The 26,556-nt window shown below is 46.4% G+C and overlaps 1 protein-coding gene across 3 annotated transcripts in view; it reads right to left on the reverse strand.

Annotated features, from left to right (window-relative positions):
• Positions 1–604: 604 nt before the first annotated feature.
• The window catches only part of LOC146796323 (uncharacterized), a 354,882-nt gene continuing 328,930 nt past the window's right edge, over positions 605–26,556 (reverse strand). For all 3 annotated transcript variants that reach the window (XM_085628847.1, XM_085628846.1, XM_085628845.1), the window contains exon 15: positions 605–2,274. In XM_085628847.1, coding sequence (XP_085484973.1) covers positions 2,014–2,274 — 261 coding nt within the window. In that variant the 3' untranslated portion in view covers positions 605–2,013. The remainder of the gene's footprint in view (positions 2,275–26,556) is intronic.

Consider the following 26,556-nt stretch of genomic DNA (forward strand, 5'->3'; position numbering starts at 1 on the left):
TTGGGGATATATACTGAGCTATGGTTACAGTGGGATAAAACATAAGAAGTTACCTAGTTAGGTAGGGTAGGAAAGTTGGTAATTGTAAGTTGTGTTATGATAGTTGCAGGGGGGGAAACAATGTTAGGGGAGGGGGTGGGGGGCCAGATAGGAAGGCTATATTTAGTGAGGATTATTTTTGTACGGCACAGGCCAAGGTATGTTTTATGTAAGGTGCACCTGTTTCCAATAAAGCAGCCTTTTTCACACCAACAAGCTAGCCTGTGGTCTGTGCTTGCCCCCCTTAGGGCCCAAAGCTTACATGTGTACTTGAAGTTACAGCTTTTCCTGTGTTCTAATTTTTCCAATTGGGTACCACATGAGAATAATGTAACGTATGTCACTAGCACAAACCTTCCAATGCGTGGGTTCCTGACATGGATGTTTTTAAGTATAATAGCCATTCATAAATGTTCGAGTCACATATTTCATTACCGATCAAAAAAACACCAATAAGCACCCCTCCACATCACTAACAGAGTAAAAATAAGCAGAATTTAGGGTTTTATGGCAAAACAATTAATGAAGACAAGAGGTAAATTATTTTTAAACTATAATTGGTACTTTTATTTCATAAAGCCGGAAAAATTACAAAAAAGAGCCAACTAAAATATGTTTAAAGTATGTTGAATTTGTCACATTATATTCCGGTTACTTTAACAGAGCATAAACAAATCCTGAGGAAAAATACATTTTCAAGAATTTTTTTAAAATCAGAAAGTAAATATCATGTGTATTTTGATTACAATCATGGTACAACATTTTCAATGTCCTTTGCAAACTCTCTTTGAAGTTCCCCAATACATAATTTTGTATGAATTGAAACAGCATTCTGTATCTCCTGTGTTTTCTACATGTTCGAGAGCGACTTTTGTTGTTCTGACACTTTATATTTTCATAAACAGTTCTAGGCAATACTGAGTTCCCATTTTCAAGGCACTTAGCTTTGTTAAGCTTCTGGAATTTTTTTAAAGACCTTTCTCTTACTTCCTCGCATCTTTTGATTTCACGTTTTTCATTGTGATGGGTCTTTGAATCATGTCTTCCATCTTGTGGACAGGTTCTATTGTATTCTATTCAGACAGATTGCAAAGAATAAGGAATCATCCAAAAAGGTATCCTGGCACTGGGTTGATTGCTAACCAAGTCAATAGAATATCCTTAGAGGGAGATCTTGTTTAGACAAATTCCTGGATATCGTTGTTCAAAAAATGATCATGAAGGTTGTGCAGCTCTAAAGGAAGGGAATTCCAATGCTTGGACAGCAGAAATGAGAATGGGTGCCTGCCGGCGCGTGCACAACACACTTTGGAAAGACTAAGCAGTTTGAGGTTGTAACCTTTTAAGGGACAGGTGGAAGAAAACTGATGAAACTTGGAAGATAGCGTTGGCCTATGTTGTGAAATGCCTGACGAGTCAGACACAATGATTTTAAGATCATCAGCTTTTAGATTGATAGCCAGCAACAGTAGTGGAGGGATCCTTGCACAAGTACAGTTCATCAAGTTAGTTGAGATCATTTTGAAACCATCTGAGATAATGATTGGCAGATATTGGGCAGATAAAAGATTATGTGGCAAATATTTGTTCCTGTGTCCGTTGCATCAGAATGTACAATTGCCATGTGACCGATTTATATATTTATAATAGTGGTGCAATGAATTAAAGTGTTGGCTAAAGCCGTAGATTACATGAAACCATGATTGTCACAGTGCTATAAGACTTGAAAAATATTTTGCCTTTGTTCATTAGTCTTCCAAGCACCAGTAGAACATTTTAATTCTGTTTTTCCTAAAAGGCACATCACATTGTATTCCTTTATTTTTTTTTTGCTTAACTAGCAGTACTTCCTGTCGAGTACACGAGGAGACAAACTAGGGAAGCAGAAAGAAAGAACAAACCATTTTTGGATGGGAGATGTTTGACCTCAAGGTATAAGATAGTGATTTCTTGCACATCCTTAATCATAAGCACCTATATTGAAGGAAGCCAGCCAATGGGCGGGTATGTGCTGCCGTCATTACCTTCACCATACACATGCCACTCAATAAGGCTGAGGGCAAGATCTAGAACTGTTTGAGAGTTCTGATCGGGGATTTCATATTTTGCTTCTTCATTTACAAGAAATTTAAGAACAGCACTGTTATGCATTTGAAGAGCGTAATGCAGAGCGGTTTTTCCATAAATATCTTGTAGGTCCAGCTGCATTCTTCCAATGTTATCCTTCAGGAGAACCTAGCGTAAAATAAAAATGAATTTCCATGCATTAGAACAATAACACATCTATTCATGCTCAACCTTTACATTCTATTAATTGTAAGGTTTCTTGATGACTCCATGTTATCCAATGCTCCAGTCACTGGCTTTCCTTTTACAGATCTTTGTTTTCAGGTTTATTGCTTCAATTAATCAACTGAAGTGAACCCGGACCATACCTCCCGGAATTTATTAAGTAGTTATGCAAAAATACAGGACTAGAGCATTGTCTCCTTGGTGACACAAAGTCATCTGAAAACCTTGATAAATTAGCACTGCCATTTATATGTTTTCACATCTATAAAAATACACTTTTTTTAAAATTGCACTTTCAGTGAAGACTTTATTATTACTAGGCACTTAGGGGCTCATTAGGATGGCGGACGGACTGGAGTTCGTCTGTCATCCTGGTGTAAACCGGGAGCGTCTGACATACATGCGGCGGTCTTGCACACCGGATCAGGATGTGACCGCCACCGTGGCGGTCGGTTCCTGCATCTTAACATTGCGGCGGTTGTTGCTGACAGCAGCATCCGCCGCGATGCGAAAATGCCATGACGGTGCCTGCCACGTAGTGCTGTGAAATGTAGGGTGGTACCATGGGTACCCCGCAAGTGCACGCTGGCTTCCCCCAACACAAGGGGGGCCCGCAACGGGCCCCCAAACCAAATTCCCGCCAGCCTTTCCATGGCGGTTCCACCGCCATGGAAAGGCTGTCTTCAGCCTTCATCATAATTTGGCGGATGGTGCCTGCTAGGAAGTGTGAGAATTAAAAATCAAGTTGCTTTTTTTAATAAAAACTTGAGGTGTAATTTATGGTGCACATAATGAATAGCAAATGTCTTCTGTTACTAATTAAATCCCAGATATACAAGTATGTCACATTAATATTATTACTACATTTAAGGGGATATCAAGAACAAATGGTAAGACAATACATGGAAACTGGGTTGACGATATGGCACAGGATTGAAAAAGCAGAGCTGTAAGATTAAGCAACCAACAAATAGTATCATATACAAATAACCATGAAGTAATCTTTGCATAATTGTCATTTAACAAGCCCTAACATCTCCAAACTCATCCACAACTGCACTCCCAGGAGAACATAACTTTTTTGTTAGCGGCCATATAAGCCACTCTACAAAAGTAGTCCTTAGTCAAAGGAACTGTATTTATTTTCCAGTGTATGATGATTTATACTTTGCAGAGGTACACACACACACACACTGTACTTTGAACTACAATGAGAAACCATTGAAGCAGCAGGAAATATCCTAAAATACCTGAGCAAGGTGATCTTGCTTTATAGAAACTAATACATCATCTATATCTTTCAACATTCTAAAAACCCAATTGTCTTAATAGAAACAAACGTTCTAACTAGTTTATAAACTAGACTGCACAAACATTAGTTAATTAGCTTGCAGGGTTGAATCTACAACAACCAAAAACATCAAAACAAAAATGATCAATTACAAACAAACTAAATTAAATGAAAAGGATGAAATCTCGGAAACAAAATTATCCTCTCTTGAGGTTTGGGAATCTGTTAATGCGAAAAAACAGTGCCACACATTAATAATTCACTTCAATATAATCTTGAATAATTAATCTCAAAGAGATTAAAGTTGGTTTCCTATACTTTTATTTTTATTGAATTTTCATTACTGTTGTATGATTTATACTCTGGGAATATCTTTTTTAATTTGATTAAATTCTCATTGGTATTGTCCCTCTTTACCTTAATTTTACTTTAACCATTCACCCCTAACATTGGCTATCCATTTTCTTTTATTTTAATCAACTATTCCCTTCCTTTTTTATTTGTTTTAGTTAGCTCAATACTGCTGCTTCTCTTTTTTCATTTTAGACTAACCAGTGAATCTAATTCATTTTGAGCCCTTTCCATTGTTTTGCCAAGTTAATTGCCCGGGAATATTTGTTTCCCAAAGTAATTGAACAAGAAAAACATGTGGCAGAATAGACTTACCAGGAGGAATATGGTGGCTGATGGGACGTGTATTTCCTTTGCAGTGGATGGTTTGTTTCAATGGGGAGTTAAAGTCATGGAGTAGGTTAGAATGCATGTGGGGGGAGGAGTTCTGTTTGGGGATATGTTGGGAAGTGTCACGTGGGAACTGGTGGTTGAGCACTTTTCACGATGGAGGCAAGGGAAGAAGCTGTGGCTGCTTCACTACAAAAATGCACAGAATGAAGATTTTGCAGGTATGGGTTAAGGTTTGCGCTAGTTTGGTGTTAGGATTCAATAAGGTGCGTGTGTTAATTTGGCATACATTGAGTGTGATCTAGTCACACGGTGAGTTTATTCAGGATTTATGGTAGAGTGTATGTAGATATGTGTGGAAGGGTTAGGAGGGAAATGCATGGAGTGCATTATCTGTATAATGGGGTAGAGAAGTATAGTTAGTGTTGCATGTTTAACATAGTAAAATAATTAATGGTGGATGTTATCTTTGTAGTTACCCCCGACGAAGGGCTGCTGAGGCAGAAATGCATTGGATCTATGCAAATAAGACTGTCAACGATGAACAATGTATTCCCACGTGCTAGAGAAAAAGGCCTGGATAGGCTCAGCTTTTTATGTGGCTGGAGAAAGATAAGAACAAACATTACAAAATATGGAAAAAGATGTATTAAAATGGACTATCATATCAAGAATGGAGTTGTTTGAGTACTGTAGGATGTTTCTGTGCGACTGGTAATGGAGCGTAGCTGCGCTCCATGTTTCTTGGATTTACATATTCGTGCTAGTGGGGCAAGGCACCCGCCAAGTCTGCACATGGGAGGAAATCACTGATGCCTGGAGCAATTTTGAACAATTGGTAAATAAAAGATGGTGTTCATTCTATCACTTACCCTTACAGAATAAACTTACCAACACATTGTCCTAAGTGCAGCTGCAGTAAGGCTATTTTGATCTTATCAAGAAAGTACTCTGACTTAAACTAGCTGATTTCAAATAGATTTATAGGTGGAGTACATTATAGGTGAAAACGTAGCAGTTTGCCACATAATGCATTTAAAGACCTATAGAAGAGCTTCCATAGTGTAGACCTAGTGTAAGAAACCCAATAACAATTTTACATCATTACCTTTTAAAAACAAGGGTTTAAGTAATAGTTATTTTCACTTTATAAGACCTGAGTATATAAGTGAAACACATTCCATTGATTAATTTCATTTTCATATCATATAATCTTTGATTCAATGTCGAGGCTAAAAAGCCTGGACTGCCATAATTCTGTACACCTGTAACATCTCGATGGCTATTATTGAAACCAAAATTTCATGAACATGTTCAACAATATTGAGTATTGCTGTTTGCAAAATTACGGGTGATGGACAAGATTGGGACCGAGCTCAGCAGCTACTACAAGCTCTAACAAGTGACATTTAGAAAACTTCAAAGCTGCCCCTAAAATGACCTGTTTTATAGCATCATAAATACAGATTTTTCACAGAAGTGTAGAACCACACATTGTTTAAGCTCAATTTCGTTAACTACTTTTTATGCAACCTAGAGCTGGATAGTTTTGTTCCTGCTATTTCTATTCAGAGAAATCCCAAATAATGGATGCCATTATGCTGCGAGGCATTTTCTTGATTTGCGTGCAACAAGGCTAACCTTCTCAAGGAAATATTTACTACCTGGTGATGAAGTAAAGTTTGTGAATTAGACATTCCAAATAGTGAACAAATTCTATTACAGTCTACAATGTATTGTATCTATTGCATAGAGAAGAACAGAAATGATTTTACGAAGTGAAGTGACAGACAAACCATCATATGGCTTATTACTTCTCTACAGACCAAAAGATAGTTTAAGGGCTTGTCTTCTTTAATTCCTTGTACTGCACCCATTTAAGGGCCCGATTCCAATGCGGTTATGAAAGTATTCCCACCTAGGGCCTGATTACAATGCGGTTAGGAAGGCCTCCTAATGGCATTTGCTCCTTCCGAATCGGATCGGGAATGTGTCTTCCCGACCGAGGGACCGATTACTATGCAGCTAGGAACATAGGCTCCCATTGAAGTCAATGGGAGTCCAACCAAATCGTATCTGGAAGTATCCGGATGCATCATACTCGGTCGGTCGGACTCTCCTGATCGAAGTGGGTCGGATACCATTTCCAAACCAATTCGATCGGGAAGATTTCCTAACCAGATCAGAATCGGGCCCTTTGTGTAGAATTCAAGATAAGTACACAATATAGAAAAGCAGTTTCGAACTTTGAGAAAGAAATGAACAGAGATTGCAAACATGTCTCTTGCCTAAAATACATTATTTGTGGCAGCCCATACCTAAATTAATCTGACGTTCAATGGGAATTCTTTCCAAAAGGAGCAGGTCATTGGCATGAAGAAACAATATGTGTCTACCCATAATTGTAGATGGTAACAGTTTACCTTAATAAGTATCATCACCCCTTAATTCGGTGTGTATTTGGCAAGTAAAGGTAAGTCTTTCCCACCCATGTTCCCAGATGATTCTACAAATCTAGCTTCCCTTCTGTTACAGAACCTCATAAACCATGAATGGAAGATCTTTATGTGCTGCCAACATAACTCCACTCCTCTTAGTATCTGCTTTTGTGAAATATTGCAGTAGGTATAATGTATTTCTCATAAGTGGTGCATATTGTTGTATAAGCTGGGTTTCTTGAGAACAGATTATGTCATGGTGTTCAGCCTTCACTGCCCTCCAGATTTTGGAATTCTTAATAGAGGAGTTCAGGCAAATGACATTCCAAGAAAGTAGCTTCACCAGTTGAATGGGGCAGTGTACGTATAAATAAGTACATCGTAACAGAAGCGTAATCCTTTCCCAGATATTGCATGCATACCCTAAATGTGTGCTCCACCCCTCTGCCCCCACCCACTGCTCTCTCAAATAAGACAACTGAACTTCGTATACCCAACATACATAAAATCCACTCTTTTGGGAAGGGATTTGATACATCCCTGATACCATGATAAAGTGCACCTTGACCTACCACCCCCCTCTAGACCCCCCCAAAGTATCCTTATCCTTCCAGTAACACCTGTACAATAGTGCTAAAAACAAAAAAACAGTCCGTTGTTGTCATACATGTCATTCGCTAGATCAGTCCAATTTTCTTCTTCAACTGAGCCCCCAATCCTTCTTTGTCCGCCTTCTTTCAAGTTTTGCAGGTCGCTTTGCTTGGTGGTTAGGGCTTCTCTTCTTCTTGTCCTTCCTCCACAGTGCATACTGTGTAATCCTTGCAATCTATTTTAAATCACAGTTTGAAAGGGAAAGCCCATCTGAAGAGAACATATCTTTTCCGAAGCTCCATTGTAATGGACATCAATGCTCTACTTATGATTGACTTCTCTGGGAAAGGTCTTGGAATAATGACCCAGAGCTATCCTTGAAAGTTATTTCCTTAAATGTCCTTGCCTCTCTAATGATCTTGTCTTTTCATTGAGATGACCCTAGTTTTGCTAAATTATCTTTGTGTTGAGACCCTGGGTCTTTCCTTAGTGCTCCCATGCTGCGTGCACTCACAATTGGTATTGCTCTGACCTTTTTCTAAAAAGAGTTCTGAACAAATAGGCATAATTTTTTTGAATATATTTAACTTCTTCCCCTTCCTTCACATTGCAGATTCTGATGCTGCCTCTCTGTGATCTGTTTTCGAAATCCAGACATTTCTCTCGCAAATATGTCAGCTCGTTGTCCAAGCTGTTGCAGGTCGACTAAGATATTTTCATTTCCTGACTTATACCAGCAAAGTCCTCCTTGTTTATTGCAACTCTTTCCCCTATACCCTGCACATGTATTTGTCTGCCAAGGTTGCTGACATTTATGCCTTCAGGTTTTGTAGCTGAGCTGCTAGTGAGTCAGATATTTTCTGATGAAGCTATCTTAAGTAAGGTTGGAAATCTTTGGCCAAAGGGAAGTGCTGTCTTCTTTCTTTGTTGACGTTCAGGTGAATGAGTCAAGTTACCTTTTAAAGTTTGCAGCTTCTTCTGTGCCTCTACATGTATTCTCCCAGCACTCTTTGAGGTCTATCTGTGCAGAGGTTGATTTTACTTTTGGCAGCTAGAGCAGACCTATGAAATTCCTTGTGGGCCTTTATGTAGAGACAGGCTCCTCTACTGCTCTTTTGAGGAACGCCATTTTGAAGCCAACTCTCTGGTATTCATGTTTCTTGGCACAATCCATAGGTTCAGGACCCCACAACCCAGCTACAGTCACAAAAACACATCATTAAGTGATCTGAGCACCTGGAAAAGGCCATTATATTTTTAATCTCATCTCAGCTGGCTGGTCCCACAGGGTGAAAGTGCCTTGGACTCCCCTTGTTGCACTCAAATGTCACAGCCCTAGAAGAGACGTTTGTCATGTCATCTGCTTTCCAAGTGTGTGCATGATGCTGACTACCCCCTTTTCTTCCCCAGGGTCACTGAGCTGATCATCCATGCTTTACTCTCTAATCAGACTGGGCTCTGCTCGCACACCAGCCTGGCCTCACTTTCATGTCACGAGGCGTGTGCAGGACTCAAGCCCATTCTTCTCACAGTAACAGGAGTTGGTGTAACCGGCTGTGCCGGGTGGGACCGGGTCCTACCTGCCTCCAAGAAGCCTTCCGCACAGCTTCACTGAGATACACATGTAGCAGTGTCCATTACTGAGTATCTATGTCTGCTTCCGGGCAGCAGGGGTGAGGAACCCGACAGGATCTGCTCTCCGAGGTGTTATCTTTACCTTGGAGCAGGCTACGCCATCCATCAATAGCCTTTTAAGCATCAAGAGCCAAAAGACATACTGGGAATTTGTAGGAAAGAAGATTTGAAAGATATGGCAAATCAATCTAGTTCTATCTGTGCTGAGAAATCAAGCTTGATCTACATATAGGGTTTTTAATACGTTTAGACCACTATTCGCAACCAGAACTGAATAACTATTCAGGCCTTTGGTTGGAAACAATGCAAGGCATTTCAATGGTTTAGGAATTACAGTTTGCTACATCTGTAAACGATCTTTCCTTAGCCCCAGAACCTACAAAGATTTGTTACATATCTGTAAAACAATCCAGGTAAAGCCTCCCAGGGCAAACAGAAGATACTTGGTCCAACTGTAAAAACCTGGAACATTTGTCTCTGGAGTCCTGGGGCTTCAGTATTATAGACTCTCAACCTGGGAATGAAGTGACCCCTTTAGGATTTGACTCTCATTGCAGTGAGAAAGAAGAGTTCCAATCTTACTCCTGGGGTGCTGTGGGCTGGAGAAGTCAGTGCCTTAGCTTTTCAAACATAAGAGTACTTTATTATACACAAATGAACATACCTATACAGACTGGCAGGTGGAAACCACCTGAGGACAACCTCTAAGAGTCTTATGGACTACAGGAGGAGCATCAAAGAGAAATTTCGCAATGGTCAGAGGTACGGTGGTCCCCCTATGCTGGAGGCACCTCTAACTGTTTGCACAGCAGCAGGACCTAACTCCTATAAACACATTCCGGGCCATGTGCCAAACACATGAAGAATGCATTAATAAAAAGTAAGGTCTACTGGCTTTGTCAGGGTGTCACACTAATAATCAAATGCAGAACCTAAGCTCTTCAACCATAATGTATTTCATCATTATCCAATATTTTCGGTGTTACTAGCAATATGTACTCAATGTAACTTTAATTGGTATCAAGGTACGTTTTGGTCCAAAGTACACGCCTAAATGTCCAGCACTAGATAATATCCCTGCAAACAGAGCATTCAAAAAGTTAATATTTCTATGTTAGAGTGCTATTTCTACATGAAGCCAAACACAACGTTCCTTGCATCCCACACTCTGGTAAAAAAATCCCCGGCTCCAGGAATGCGTGTTTTGCTGTGACAAATCTCCTGGAGTCACTCTTTGTACGCCCCAGGAGACTTGGGGTGGTGTTGGAAAAAATCAGTGTGGACTCCTTTGAGCAAATGGACGTGGAGGGATTAGGGGGTGAAAAGCAATCAAGTCCTACTGCAGAGCACCTAATATGCAAACTGACGTGGCCTCAGTTGGGGCATAACTTTAGCGTCAGGCCTCACTTCCCCGCCATTTGAAGCTCGATGTAATGTACTATTATTAAATATTTTATTATTAATATTATTGTTATGTATGCCTCTCACGAAGCACCATTATGACGAATATCAGATTGTAAATCTAGTTATTCAATACAATGACGTGCTGACAGTGGGTAACAGAAGTTCCTGTCCACTGTTGCTACTTCATAAAGGAATTCCCCACTGCATCACATTGGTTTTCAAAGAGTCTTTCGGTGCAGGGCTGGCTCTTTGCTCCGAAAAACAGCAGAGAGCAAAACTTCAGGAGGAAAGTGAATTGCACAGAGGGTCGTAGAGATGTGTGGAAGGAAGCCAGGTATTTTTTTCACAGTTTGGTCAGGAAGGAGCGGCAATATTATGTATGGCTCCTACACACCCCGCTGCACCTGCGTAGCAGTTGCAAGCAGGGGAAGATGATTTTGGGGCCATATATAACATAAAATTATAAATGAGTAAAAAGTGAATTTGTTGCCTATTTCATGTCACTCAGGGTACCTGAGTGGAAAAAAAAGATGAAGTTTAGGGGAATAATTTTCGGTGCACAGGTATGCGTGCTAAAGGCATATGCGTGGTAAATGTTTTTGTGGTAGAGACGCATGCATTGTAATGACGGCGTTGTAAAGGTATGTGTGGTGCTACAAGAGGACCACAAATACCTAAGAGGTGTACTATCATGCACACCACATCAACAATTTTCACAAGTTATTTAAACAGGTACCTGCAGCATCCATAGTTATAGAACATATAGTGATCACTACAGCTACCCCCCATCTGCAGCACGGAACGATCCAAAACAACATAAACAGCCACCCACTGATACCCATTCGGCCATCTTCAAGCATCCTGTGCTGTCATGTCCCGTCACCAGTTTCAGTTACTGAGAGTACAGTTTCTCTCTTGGCTCCTAATGCATCTTTAATTCATCACCAGACACTCTCTACCCCTCAAAGTCACTCCTGCTTTTTCCCTCTGTCAATCTTTTTTCATCTTTCTCCTTCTTTCACATCTTTTGTATTTTTCTCTCTCTTGATCTAGGTAAAAGTCTGATGAGGACAAATAAGTGCTGGTACACAAATATAAGTGTTGACGGGCCCTTCCTGGAACCACTGGCTCATATTAAGCACAGCCTAAGCCTCATCCTTCAAATTGTGAATTGTTTTCATTACGACTGATGCTGATGAAAAGATTGATCATCAATCAGAGGTGCATCGCTCTTCAGCTCCCATATCCTCTATGTGTGGCTTTATTAAAGATTTCTATCATTTTCTAGAACCTTTCCAGCACTTTTTCGGCCAACTCCCAAAATATTACTGGACGAGTAAATGAGAATTTGGTAGTCGGGACTAAAAAGAAGTCCAACTCTTGCCACAAAATGTATTTGTTTAATAAGCAAAACCATAATGTTCACGGGTCAAAAATATAGTTTGAGTAACACAAAGAATAGAGTAGATTTCAAAAAGCTGAAACTCTGCGAAAGCAACAGTGGTTTGGACTCCACATACAATGACCCACAAAGGGCTTCAGATATAAATGAAAGATTGAAGGACCACAGAGGCCTTCCGTTACAACTGTTCCCTTCCCCACTGAGAGTCCAGGCAGTATGGATTCGGATATCAATCCCACAAATTCCTTCAACAGATGTCTCCAGAATGTTTAATATATATACCACTCTTCTCGGTAGACCTACTGAGTAGGATGCTGACATTGCTGCTCTTCTGTGCTAGACTCTTTCAGAAACACCAGAAGGTCTTTAGGGAGATGGGGCATGGAAGCCCTCATCAATCGAAGGGCTTGCACACAATTGTCCGCTTCCTCGTAACACTTCGAAGCATCATGCCCTTTGAGTCTTAAGGAACTGTGTAGCCTGCAATCCAGTATTGCCTCAAATCCGTATTTTTGTCAAACATCAACTAACAATGGAAAGAGAGGTGAAAGAGGCTGACCTGGTAGATTTTATGTGGAGCACATGCACCACTGGATGTATTCTCAATTTATGCGGTAGGGCCAAGTGTGAGGCAGCGGATCACACCAATTGGGGGACAGTAAAGTGACCCACAAACTGAGGCAAGAACTAAGGATACGACTCCAGGATAAAAAGGTGTTTAGTGGAGAGCCAACCCCTGTATGCAGTCTAATAAGTGTGGGCCTGTCGCTTATGCCTGTCAAAGAATCATTGTGTCGGCTTGAAGTGAACAGCGTCTTTGAGATAATTTCAAGCCTCTTTTTCATCAATGCCAAAGGTAAAGTCTGTACCAGCCCTGGTAAGTTGCTTTATAGGGGATGCAACCCTGAAAACACATAGAAGTTTGCTAACTTCCGAACTTGTTATATGGTCCTCGGAGAGGGACACTCTAAAACTGCCTTTGCATTATTAGGACCCATTTATACTCCATTTTCCGAGATTACAAATCCCAAAAAGATGGCATAAAAATGTCCTAATTCCCATATTTCCAATTTTTCGTGTAATGTAGTTGACATAGTATTTCTGTCATGGGCGCGATCATTTAGAATTGAAAGGAACATTCACAGGTACAATGGAAGGAATGAACCGCACCCAAGTAAACAGAGCAAGTAGGCACAAAAGTTGAACTAATCCCGTTTCACACAGGAGGCCAAACAGGCTGAGTGGCGACGTCTGCATTCCTGATAAAGAAGTTTTACGGATCATTGTATTTAAAATGTGTGCTTTTATTCGTAGGCTTAGGGGGTTTTAAACGTGCTAATATCCGTGTTAATATATATCTAGATGCTGTGCTTTACATGCTTTCACTGCTTTGTTAAACTTGCCTTTATTTGCTGGAACTGACTTTGGCATATACTTGTAATTACTAAATTGAGGTTAGAATGCTTTACTCAGTCTCTCAAGGAAGTTCTTTTATTATTGTAAATGGGTAATCTATGCCTGTACAATCTTCATGCTATTGTGTTTTTTGTGTGACTGCCGCCTATTGTTTTATTTGACCTTTTCTTGTGTCTCGTCTGTTTCTGTAACGTGTAAATATGTAATATTCTCCTCACGTAACTTACTTGGTTCTATTGTGAAGCGCTCTGACACCTTTGGGTAAAGTCTGTGCTATATAAAAATGCATTAAATAAATAACAACTTAGAGATTGATGGCCTTTGATTGAGCCTCTGCGAGCGGTAAAGAGTTTAAAAGCAACTCATGTTGTAGGGCAGTGAAGGAGAGGGCTCAAGGAGGGCGGGGGTCTGAGGGCCGCTCCCGTCCTGGACTCCATACTGTGATATTCTGGAGCTCTGCTGTGCAGCAGGGGCTGGGGCATGTTGGGGGCGCGCCACGTGCGTGGGGCCTAGCGCGTGCAGCGCGCAATGAATACACGGACCCAGTCTGATAGTCGGGCGCGAACTGCCTCCTGTTCGCCCGCCCCTTTATTTTATACTGACGCGCTCACGTCCACCGATGTGAGCGCAAACTACGCCTTCTCACCATGCGCTCTAGCCGAAGGCTAGAGCGCTAACTGTAACATCCCTCTCCAAGTTAGTCCTTGACAACAGTTCAAACTTTAATTCACGGCGCCACTTACTTGACATGCAAAGTCTCGCAATCGGCTGCTGGGCCTGGGGTTTTCTCTTAGCCCATACCTCGCGGTTCCCCGAGGAGTCGGGGCTTGGGTCGTTGGTGCGGCCTCTTGCTCTGGGCCGCTGTCTGGGCGTTTGGCATCGCCTGGACCGGCCCCTGGGTTGCCCTGCGAGATGGGGCTCGGCACACTCGCTGGGAGGACCCCTGGGTCAGGGTCTGCACCAACGACTGTAGCTTCATGGTCGACCGCGGGCCTCTTCACCACTTTGAACCATGATATGTTCCGGGTGTCCAGCTCGCCTCCCCGGCGTGCTGTCACCATGGTCCCTTGCCGGTCGACTACTCTCCAGTAGCCCTGTTCATACCGAGTCTTGAACTTTCCTCCGGGTCGCCGCTCTCGTAGAACCACCATATCCCCGGCGTGAATCTCCCTGGGCACCACCCTCCGCGCTTTGCTGACTTTGTCGTTGCGCTCCTGGCGCCTCCGGAATTCACTCTCCGCATCGAACGGCGGGGTTGTCCAGCCTGGGACGACTGGTAGCCCGTCTCGGCGAGCTCCTTTGAACATCAGGGCCCAAGGTGCTTGGCGAGTGGAGCAGTGGGGGGTGCTGCGGTATTCCCCCAGAAACCACTGCAGTTCTTGTTCTGGGTCTGACTGCTCAGATACGGCGATGCGCAGTATTTTGTTGATGGTGCGCATAAGCCTCTCTACCTCTCCATTGGCCTGCGGCCACTGCGGGGTGATGCGCCGATGGCGGATGCCATGTGACTTTAGGAGCTCTCCGAACTCGTGCCCTTGAAATGGGGGCCCGTTGTTGCTCCGTAGCTCCTCGGGGCACCCAAACATCCTGAATACTTTCTCCAGGGCGGGGCCCACATGCACGAAGGCTGTGGACGGCAACGCCTCAGCTAGTGGGTACTTCGAGTAACTGTCAATGATCACTAGCGTGACTCGTCCGTCAGGTAGGCTCCCGAAGTCCACACTGATTTTCTCCCACGGGCCTCTCCCATGCTCCTCGGTGATGATGGGAGCTGGCGGTTGGGCTCCGCTGGTCAACTGGCATGACTGGCAGCTGCGAACCGCGTCGTCTACGTAGGTGTCCATGCTCGGGAACCATACTTTCTCCCTCATCCGAGCCTTCATTCTCTCGGTTCCCTGGTGTCCTTTGTGCGCCAGTTGCGTGGCCCTGGTCCTGAGGGCAGCCGGGATGACGATTCTGGATCCTCGGATGACAAGCCCCCCTCTAGTCACGCTTAGCTCGTGGCGTACTCTCCACATGTGTTGGAGGTCGTCTCTCCCTTCATGAGACCACGAGTTCGCTGCCTGGAGAAAATGCTGCCAGGTTCCCGCGAGTATGGTGTCCTTGACCTTGATTAACACCGGGTCTTGTTCGGCCGCGTCCACGATTTCTTCTAGCGTTAAGGCCCGGGGGCACGCCAGGGCAGCTACCATGTCTAGATGACCTTCAGCCTCCTCTTCCCCATCCATCGGTATCGGGTTGCTATGGGTCTCGGGGTGTCGGGATAGAAAGTCTGCTGAGTTTTTGGCCCCTGGCCTGTATACCACAGTGAGGTGGTACTGTTGAAGGTTGATGGCCCATCGTTCTATTCGTGGGGGTGGATGTGGCGCCGTTCCTCGGAATAGTGGCACTAGCGGCTGGTGGTCTGTCACCACCGTGAATGGGTGTCGGCACACGTACAGATGAAAGTGACGGCAGCTCCAACGAATCGCTAGGGCCTCGCGCTCGATTTGGGAATAACGCTTCTCCGTGAGGGCCTTGCTGGCGTTTGCCAGGGCTGCCCACTGCCCCGGTTCCTGCTCTTGCATTAGGACCGCCCCTAGTCCTACCGGACTTGCGTCTACTAGGACTTCAGTCTTCTTGCTCGGGTCAAAGTAGACCAGTGTGGTCTGATCCAAGAGGGCTTTCTTGATTGCCTCAAACGCTTCCTCTTCTGCATCTGTCCATCGCCACATTACATCGGTTTTGGTGAGGTGTCTGAGAGGTTCGGCTAGAGTGGCCAAATTCGGGATGAACCGCCGACAGTAAGTGGCCATCCCCAGGAAGCTGCGGACCTCCGCCACTGACGCCGGAGCTGCGGCCGCTTTGATTGCATGGGACTTCCGGGGATCCACTTGGATGCCTTCTTTGGTGAAGATGTAGCCGAAGAATTCGATGGTCTGTCGAAATAGTTGGCACTTCTCCCGGTGCAGGGTGACACCATGTTCTTGCAGCCGTGATAGTGTGGCTCGGACGTGCCGGTAGTGTTCTTCCACCGTCTTGGAGTAGATGAGGATGTCGTCACTCACGTTTAAGACACCAGGGAGCCCGAGCAAGATATCCTTGATGGTATTTTGGAAGATCTCTGCTGCCGAGGAGATCCCGAAATTCAGGCGTTTGTACCGCCTTAGCCCTAGGTGCGTGCTGAACGTAGTAATGTATCGGCTTTCCTTTGCCAAAGTGAGCTGGTGGTATCCCGCGTTCAAGTCTAGTTTGGAGAACCACCGAGCTCCGTTTAGATCAGACACAATGTCATCCATAGTTGGCGTGATGTGTCTCTCGCGCTTGATAGCTTTGTTCGGAAGCCGCATGTCTATGCACAAACAGATTTTCCCCGGCTGACGTGGTTTCTCCGCGATCACCATGGGTGATACCCACAGTGTGGGTCCGGTCACCTTCTCGATCACTCCTTGCTCTTCCAACCTTTGGAGTTCTTCCTCCACCAGCGGTCGTAGGTGGAACGGTATCCACCTGTGCCGGAGGGCTGTCGGTGCCACTGCGGGGTCGATGTGAAGGTGTATCGGTGGCCTCTTAATCTTCCCTAGTCCAGAGAAGAGGCCTTTAAATGTATCCAGCAGGTCTTCGGCTTGCTTGTCCTGGATCTTCCTGAGGAATGCGATCAGTCCGAGGTCTTCGGCTGCGTGTCCGCTGAGTAAGGTGTCCACCTCCTGGTCAATGACGTGAATGTCAATGACTATTTCTGAGTTTTCTGCACTCACAGCTACCGTCATCTTCCCTTTCAGCGGTAATGGCTTGTCGCTCCCATAGGCGTATGTGGAAATTTAGCTTGCAAACTGAACATTATCTGCGCCATCTTGCCTCTCCCCAGCGCCACGCATAGCAAATGCACGGTCGCCATTTTAGGCACCCCACTCTCTCTCCCCGCTCACTCTCGATTGCCAGCGCTGCGAGCATCCCCCGCGCGCCGGCCACCCCCGCTCTCTCATACAGGCCATAAACCCTCTCCTTCTGCGCGACCCTGCTACGGAACCACTTCCGACCGACAACCCATACATGGTCATGCCTCTCCTTTGATAACCCCCTTCCTCTGCGCCCCATTGTCTGAACTAGTCCCAGGCCATCACCTAGCCCTGCGGATGCAGTTTATTGCCCCTACTGTAAGGGAAACACCCCACATCAAAGGGATTACAGTAGATCAAAGCCCCTACTCCCTGAGACCCGACCGGTCACACACCCCCCCAGGAATTGGCGGAATACCCTGCTGCGCAATAGCCATCTCCTACTGTGGATGGGGTGGGAACTTCTACTGTATCTATGTGTGGGATCGGATCTAAACCGGGGCTTCAGGGGATATTTCCCCCGCACATCAAGGGAATCTCAAGAATGTACTATGTATAATAAAGCAATAAACCAGTGTATAAGAGACCAGGTCTCAGAGATGCAGTTAGAGCACCTCGTGACGATACCTTGCTGTCTGATCTGATGTGTTCTGCTCCGACGGAATAAAACTTTGTTTCCTGCCTTCCAGTCTCCGGCGCCTGCCTCTTTTATTGGTAAAATCATCGAGTGGTATGAGAGGCGATTACCGCCGGGCAAATACTTGAAAGGTTATCGACTGAAACTGCCGCTACCATTTAACAATTGGCGTCCCAAACGTGGGGCCCATCAGCGACACGTGGATCCAGTGGGAGAGGTCCCGACGACAGAGTGAACGACTGCAACGATCGGGAGAGCTCCTGCCCAATAGACCCTCGTCTGGCAGCCGATCATCCGAACTTCACTGGTTCCGAGCAGACCTCTCTCTCGAGTGATCTACGGTCCTGACTAGGAACCATCAGGAGTGCCGCGGCAAATACGGAGAGTAGAGGACGATCGGGCGCTGGAGGCGGAAGACGAGAAACTGTCCACGCGGTCCGGGTAAGGTCGTGATACACGACAAATTGAGAAATAATTGATTGATTGTTTGACGCTTTGGAAATACTAGTATTGCTCATTGATTGTTCTTTTTGAGATATTCGCTGTCTACAAACGGGGAGGAGTAGAAATACTCTCTCTCTCTCTCTCCCTTTGCAGATAGTGAAGGGTAGGTAACGCAGACTTTTGTCCCCGTTGAAACCCGTCGTGCCTATCTTTATCTCCCCATTGATTGATTGTCCGAACATTGATTGTTTTGGAGAATAGTGCTTTTTGAGATATTCTCTGTTTGCAAATAACGTAGAATAGGAATATTCTGTCTAGTCTTTGCAAATAGTGAAGGGTAGGTAATGCTGACTTTTGTCCCCGTTGAAACCCGTCATGCCTATCTTTATCTCCCCATTGATTGATTGATTGATTGTCCGAACACTAGTTGTTCGATATTGGTTCTTTGGAGGTATTCTCTGCTTACAAATAACGAAGAATAGAGATATTCTGTCTAGTCTTTGCAAGCAGTGAAAAGATAGGTAGTGCTGACTTTTGTCCCCGTTGAAACCCGTCATGCCTATCTTCTCCCCACTGATTGGTAGTTGGTTCTGCCCGGACCGCTTATTAGAGGTGAACCACCCGGCTCCACTGGAAGGCACCCCTAATAAGGACATGTTCACTAAATATGGACTAGTCGCCGTAGCTTATAGCAAGCTGTGGCATAAATATACCAAGAAGGGCCCCGAGAGTCAGTGGCCACTGATGGGATCCTTCGACGACCATAAGATAGAAACGCTAGAAATAGCTCTGCGTAGCAATAAGACGACGCCTACTATGCTTGACAGTATCGGCATGTGGCGCAAAGAAGCGACGCAACGGAAAAAGAGGGAAGAAGTAAAAGCAGAAAAGGAATTACGAAAGGCAGCTCACCTTGCCGCTAGAAAGTTAGAAGAAGACATAAAGGAGAGAAGGGAAACTAAACTAAGACAGGAGCCCGAAACCTCAGGCCAGTACGCTGTTAGGACCCCTTCTTTGCTCTACCCTGAGTTGTCCTCCAAGCAGCGAACGAATGACGAGTTACTGTTCGGTCCCCCGATCATTTACATGCCCCCTCCGTATGCACCCTCCCAATCAATAGTGCAACACCCACAACCCCCGAACACGAGCGAAAGCAGTACAGGGGCCTCGGCCCTCACGGCCTCCGCGCCGGCTGAGCCTCTTGTGCCGAACCCAACGTCGACTACAACGCTAGACGACCATGAGATAGGAAAGAAAGAGTCCACCAGAATGAATCGATTAACTAAGGATGAACGAACAGGATTCGACAAGATAGTAAAGGCACTGGTAGGATCCTTTTTGACCTTACAAAAACTAAAATAACGCTAGGAGTTAGCCCTTTGTGGGACATATGAAACCAAGGGAAGGAGTCAAGCTCACGGTCGAGACGACCGCGAGGTAGCCCGACTCCATTACTCCCGCTACCTAAACATGTCTGCCCTACTGCCCACCCCGCCCAATAAGCATGACAAAATCCCGCACAAACGGAAGCCTGCTGACACCCACCATCGACGTCACCAAACTAGGGCTAGATCGCGCACAATTGGGCTATGTTATTTTTCCGATTGCACAGTAACCTCCTTGTGCTCGTCATCAGACTGCAAATATGTACAAACACTCCAACGAAGTAATGTAGTTATAACATTTTAATAACTTATAGGATATAACAAACACACCAACAGGGTAAACAGGTTAAAACACGTTTTAAAACAACTATTTACATGACAGTCTGCTGCAACCTCCATCCCAAAGCCTTAACGTCCACGTGACACCGTCCTCGCCTCTCCTTCCTCGAAATTGCAACATTGGCCTGTTTTGGGCGGTCCCTCTTAGTTGACTTTGGGCTATAAAAGCCATGCAAAAATCCCTTGACATCAGTGGCGGGCGATTGTGCGAATAGGCCGGAGGCTATACGAAGCGCCGAAGTTCTGGCAACACCAAGGCGGAGCCCGCCACGCTGTGCGGGCCTTTCCGCCTTCTCTTCTTCTTTCTTTAATGAGGGCTGGTGCCCTGGCGGGGGGAGGCGACGCGGACGGGCCTCCCCCACCTCCCCAGGTGGAGGCTCGCCGGGCACCCCAACCGTCTTTGACTCACCGGCCAGCTAAGCTGCACCCAACCGTCTTTAATTCGCCGACCAGCTAAGCTGCACCCAGCCATCTTTTTCATCGGCCTGCTGAATTTCACCCTGGCACGCTGTGCGGATCTTCCCAGTCACTTCTTCCTTCAATAACGGAGGGTGCCCTGGCGGGGGGAGGCGACGCGGACGGGCCTCCCCCACCTCCCCAGGTGGAGGCTCGCCAGCAGATGAGGGCACCCCAACCGCATCTTTCACACGTCAGCCAGCTGAGTTGCGCCCTGCCACTTCATTCGCCGTTCGGCTGAGCCGGCACCCCTGCACGCGGCCGCCAGGCAACCACCCAAGCACCGGGTTCACCAGGACTGCCGCTAGCACCCGACGTGAGGAGTGGGCCCCCGCAGCAAGGTAATCGGGGACCCACCCCGGTGGTGATACCATCCAAACTGCTGTCGTCACTGCTACTGGAATCACCCCGGTGGCGGTACCATCCGAACTGCCGCTGTTACTGCTGCTGGCTCCTCTCCGGTGACTGTACCGAAGAGCTGCTGCTACTGCTGCCCTTGAACTCCGGCGGTTGACCCCTCCGGTTCCAGGCCTGACCCACCGTGAGACTATTCTGGACTCGAAAGCTTGTTTGCTAGGGCATGGGCCCCACCCTTGACAGAACGCTCCCCTCAGCCTTGCAGAATTGGTTGGAGTCATTTGACATTCGACTCCTGCGGACTTCCGGTAAGGACAAAACCACCACCATTGCTCTTTTTGCCCCCGGGCGGCAGCCACCTTGCCTCCGCTTGGTGCAGTGAGACAGTAAAAGCGTCGGCGGAAGAACCCGCCTGCTGCCCCGCCCTAAGAACAAACCGTGGCATTGCTACAAGGTTGCAGTGACGCCATACTGACGCAAAGTTGACGCTAACGAAAGTTCTCGAACTACCGAAAGGAATTCTGGTTCAACAGCTAATTCATGGAAAGACTTAGACTGTGCACTGGCCCGACCCCGCCCCAAGATGGCGCTGATGTAGGAGTGGCCTACAACTCCTTGTGGCGTTCCAGCCACGTGACATTTGTGTTAAAAAGAGATATATAAATATATGTATGCGATGCTTTCACACATGATGGTGGGGGAGAGGGGGGGGAACCGATTTTTATGTTAATCTAGTGTTGCTCATGTTGCTCGACGCCTCTCGCACCGTGGCCGGCCTATAGCGGCTGTAGGCCCGTATTTCTACACTGACATTGTTTTAAATAAAGGGCTTCTTAAAAAGGAATTACGGAATCAGTGTCATGACTAATCATCTGGGTTGTTGAAGGTTTCTCTTTTAAATAAAAGATTGTCACTCCTAAGCGAAAGCATACAGATAATACGGACTCAATTTGCCTAAAATATTTTTGTTTAACGGAATTTGTACCCATCACGCCTGCCCCCCCCCCCCTTTTTCCAAGAATTGTCAAATCAATAATGAACTATAACTTAAGATATATGTCGCACGCAAGGTATGGTATCCTGCACCATAATACACGACCAATTGAGAAATACATGCACGACCAGGGAACCCGAATTTAGGAGATGAATGAACTAGAGCATCTTTGCCTCGAACTAAAGAATAATAGGTCCGTGGTATTACCCACCCCTGCGGCTAGCCTGGTACATGGTAGGTAGAACTTTTCGTGTCTGCGCGCGCTGGGGTATTTTGAATACTGCACCTCCCCTCCCCTCTTATTTTCCCCTCTATAGGTCAAGACGAAGTTCCGACTGAAGAGTGGAGTGGACATGGACCGCACCAAGTTCAATATCAGGGAAAACATAGACAAACGTTGTGAGATAGTGCGTAAAATTACAGACCACCATTGGGAACATGAAAAACTGTATGATATGATTGTGCGTGTGTACCACGATTATACGATATGAATGTGTATGCATTTCATGTTCGGGTCACTTGAAGAGAGCGTCATTGTATGATTGAAGTGCTCGTCCACCGATCAAAGGGAGGAGAATAAAGGGTCAGACAACCCATAAGATAAACTACAAAATACTAAAGGTACGCAGCATGCATAGGAATAGAGGACAGGAAAGGAGAGGTCCCCGTGCTCGACGCAGCCCTGAGTCTCCGTCTTGATGCATGTACTGTCACACCCTATCCGGCATTTGTGTGTACGTGATCACCGAATTTATGTCTTTTCCCCGCTTGTGTTTTCTTACATGGAACAGACCCATGCTACTCCATGTTGTGTGTGCACCAAGTGGCCTATTATCTTACCCATCTCTCTCTCTCTCTCTCTCTCTCTCTCTCTCTCTCTCTCTCTCTCTCTCTCTCTCTCTCTCTCTCTCTCTCTCTCACTCTCTCTCACTCTCTCTCCCCCTCCCTCGCAAAAGGCTCTTTCTTGCCCTCTTTTCTTCTTGAATAAATTAACGACATACACCTCTTTGGTAAGTGTATAATTGGCCTGAACACAGTGGTGTTCGAACAAATTGACAGAAACAAAAACAACCATACTTTACCACGTTACTACCTCTCCTTTTTACAAACGTTAAGCCTAATCGGCTGAGAAGGAAAGGACAGGTAAGACGACTGATGTCTCCCAATCTGACCCTCAACACGGGGACTATATGTCAGTGGTTTTTGTTTTTAAAGGACACCATCTCCACCGCCCAGAATTACCCCTGACCAATTAGCCCGAAATAGAATGTCTAAAGCACCCTGTTCTCCCAAAGATAACTCCAGCCCTATACTAGCCGTCTCAGAGTATCCCGAACGAAACAGCTGATGGCCCTGTTTTAAACTGATAAAGGGTCACCTACTGTATGAAAAGGATACTCGTGAACGCATGACCGTAGCACCTCGCACTTACGGGTATTACCAAACCTTGTATTATAGGGCGCAGAAACTGACACCTAGAAGGCCAGACGATGGACAGGGACACCCACAGAACCCTGCACCACAGCAGTAATTAATAGATTAGTAACACGCACCTTAACATCAGAGTTAATAGACACCAATCATATAGTAACAGATAAGAGCATTTCCGCAACTACTCAGTGGTTGGGAGAGAGAATGAAGTATGTAAATGTCTTCCCTGCCAAAATCCCTAAGACTTTCGTTTCTTATAACCTATTCAAGGATAACCTGCAGCCATCGGAAGAGAGGGGTCGGATGTGACGCACAGTCTGGCTGCGGATCATAAAGCATCTATGACATCGACCAAGGGGGAAGCGACGAAGCAAAAAGGGTGTGAGACGAGACACCATTATCAGAACGATAAGCGCGAAGGGCTACATCGAGGCCCCTGCTCACTGACCAGCGTGCCTGAAGTCTCAACCCGTCGGGCCCGATTGATGGGCCCAGTGCTGAAAGATTCTGCTCTCCTTGGTCCACATTTTTGATCCGATCCCACGCCACCCCATTCTCTCTTCCTCTTTCATTTGGACTATGACTTTGACATACTACCGAGGAACAAAAGGCCGGCACCCTGTCTCAAAGTACCTATGGTGAACTGTGTTAAGGAACAGGACTGTGATCAAAGAACAGTGAGTGGTCACACCCTGCCACGTGAGAAATCGGATTTGAGCTGGACCTTAGCTCCACCGCCGGTGCTCAACAGTGCCAACGAAAGAAGAACAACAATGAGAGCTTACCAGTGATAGCTCTTTATAAAACAAGGACACTGGAAAGAAGGACCCATGTCAAAGTTGAAAATCCTCTCCCAACCACCTTATTATATTAACTATCTTCTTCATGATGTTGCATCAATCACTTCCGACTGTACACTGAGAAGTTAAGAAAATGTAACTTTGTATAGTAACATTCATACAACACCAGCCATGTACACGACTATACTGCAACTTTGAATGTACTTCCTCCTCGCCTACTTTATCAAACTGTATGAGACAATGTACAAATGTGTCAGATTACTCCTGCCTACCCTAAAGACTCTGTATCTTTAAATGTATGACGAACATTGACGATACTGTAACTGAAAGGCTAACAAAGGTGAATATTGGCCGGACAAGCTGGCGAGATATGTTAAAAGGGAGGACTGTGGAAATTTAGCTTGCAAACTGAACATTATCTGCGCCATCTTGCCTCTCCCCAGCGCCACGCATAGCAAATGCACGGTCGCCATTTTAGGCACCCCACTCTCTCTCCCCGCTCACTCTCGATTGCCAGCGCTTTCCCCCGGCGCTGCGAGCATCCCCCGCGCGCCGGCCACCCCCGCTCTCTCATACAGGCCATAAACCCTCTCCTTCTGCGCGACCCTGCTACGGAACCACTTCCGACCGACAACCCATACATGGTCATGCCTCTCCTTTGATAACCCCCTTCCTCTGCGCCCCATTGTCTGAACTAGTCCCAGGCCATCACCTAGCCCTGCGGATGCAGTTTATTGCCCCTACTGTAAGGGAAACACCCCACATCAAAGGGATTACAGTAGATCAAAGCCCCTACTCCCTGAGACCCGACCGGTCACACACCCCCCCAGGAATTGGCGGAATACCCTGCTGCGCAATAGCCATCTCCTACTGTGGATGGGGTGGGAACTTCTACTGTATCTATGTGTGGGATCGGATCTAAACCGGGGCTTCAGGGGATATTTCCCCCGCACATCAAGGGAATCTCAAGAATGTACTATGTATAATAAAGCAATAAACCAGTGTATAAGAGACCAGGTCTCAGAGATGCAGTTAGAGCACCTCGTGACGATACCTTGCTGTCTGATCTGATGTGTTCTGCTCCGACGGAATAAAACTTTGTTTCCTGCCTTCCAGTCTCCGGCGCCTGCCTCTTTTATTGGTAAAATCATCGAGTGGTATGAGAGGCGATTACCGCCGGGCAAATACTTGAAAGGTTATCGACTGAAACTGCCGCTACCATTTAACACGTAGATCTTGGACTTGGACTGTCAGAGCTCCGGTCTCGGCCTGAGACGGTTGTACTGCTGTACGCCCATTACTGTCACGGACGCACCCGTGTCTATCACAGCGTTGACTTCTGTTTCTGCTATGAGTAGGTCGCATCGCGGCTGCGGTCGCCTGGTACTTTTCACGGCTTTTGTGAATGATACGAAATACGTTTCTTCTCCATCCTCCGACTCAGTGCTCGAGTCCTTGTGACCTCTGGCTTTCTCATACCTGGGCGGCGGTTGGGATGACAGCGACGTGTGCGAGAGCTGTCTTACTAGCTTCCTCTGCGGCTTGTCCCACTTGTTCCCGCCTTTTTGTGTCTTCCTCCGGCAGACTGACGCGAAATGGTTTTCGATTCCACAGTTTGTGCACACTTTCCCTCTGGCTGGGCACGTCGTGAGCGGGTGGTCTTCGTACTCGCAGTATCTACACAGCTTGGGTTGGGGGTCGCCGGTCTCGGGGCCTATGTGGTCTTTCCCGCGCTCGCACCGCATCCGCCTTTTCTGTTTTCACTTCCACCTGTTTGTCTACCCCTTTTACTAGGGCCTGGTCCATTTCCTCTGCTCTCGCCGCTGACAGATCATGCGTCCTGGCCAGGACTAGGATATCGTTCATCGGGATGTTGGGTCTGCGAAGTATCAGTCCACGAAGCGTCTTGCTCCGGATCCCTAGTATCAATTGCGCCCTAATTTCCTCTTTGGCCCTGTCACCTACGAGGTGTGTGTCCGCAAGGGCTCTTAACCGTGCCTGGAAGGCATCCACTGATTCCCCTTCGCGCTGCCGCGCTTGGCGGAGTTTAAAGTGTTCATAGTCCGGATTGACCTGCGGGTCGAAGTGCGCATTTAGAGCCGCCACCGCCGCCGCGTAGTCATCCTGGTTCCCCGTGTTAGGCAGGTGTTTGAAAAGGAGGTATACTTCTTCCCCCGCGTAGTGGAGTAGGAGGGACCTCTTCACCGCTCCGTCTGTCTTCCTCGAACCAATGAAATAGTTCTCCAGTCTGCCCAGCCAGGTCTGCCATCGCGGGGCAGCTGTCGTGGGGTCAGCGGCTTCGCTGAATGGGGGGTGATGGGGCAGCGCTTTGGCTTGGTCCTGTTGTTCCGTGTCACTCATCGCGGCGCAGGAACCACGTGCTCGGCGTACCAGGACAATTGCCACTGACCTCCTCAACAAACTTGTCCACTTTTATGCTGGCACGCGTCGCGCCGCCTTGCTGGGCGATGCACCTTTCAGGCCTGCAGGCCTTCTGCTGCTCCGGCGGCTGGTGGTGTGGCCTCGCGACCTCCAGGCAGGTCGTGTGTGCGTCTCCGGTGACAGCAGCTGTTCTTTGGAGGAGCTACTGGGCTGCCTGTAGCCTCGGAGATCAGTGCAGGAAGGGGGTGGGGTGGGGGCCCACCTCGTCGCCAGTGTGATATTCTGGAGCACTGCTGTGCAGCAGGGGCTGGGGCATGTTGGGGG

Source organism: Triturus cristatus, chromosome 10 (genome assembly GCF_964204655.1).
Source record: "Triturus cristatus chromosome 10, aTriCri1.1, whole genome shotgun sequence".
NCBI lineage: Eukaryota > Metazoa > Chordata > Amphibia > Caudata > Salamandridae > Triturus > Triturus cristatus.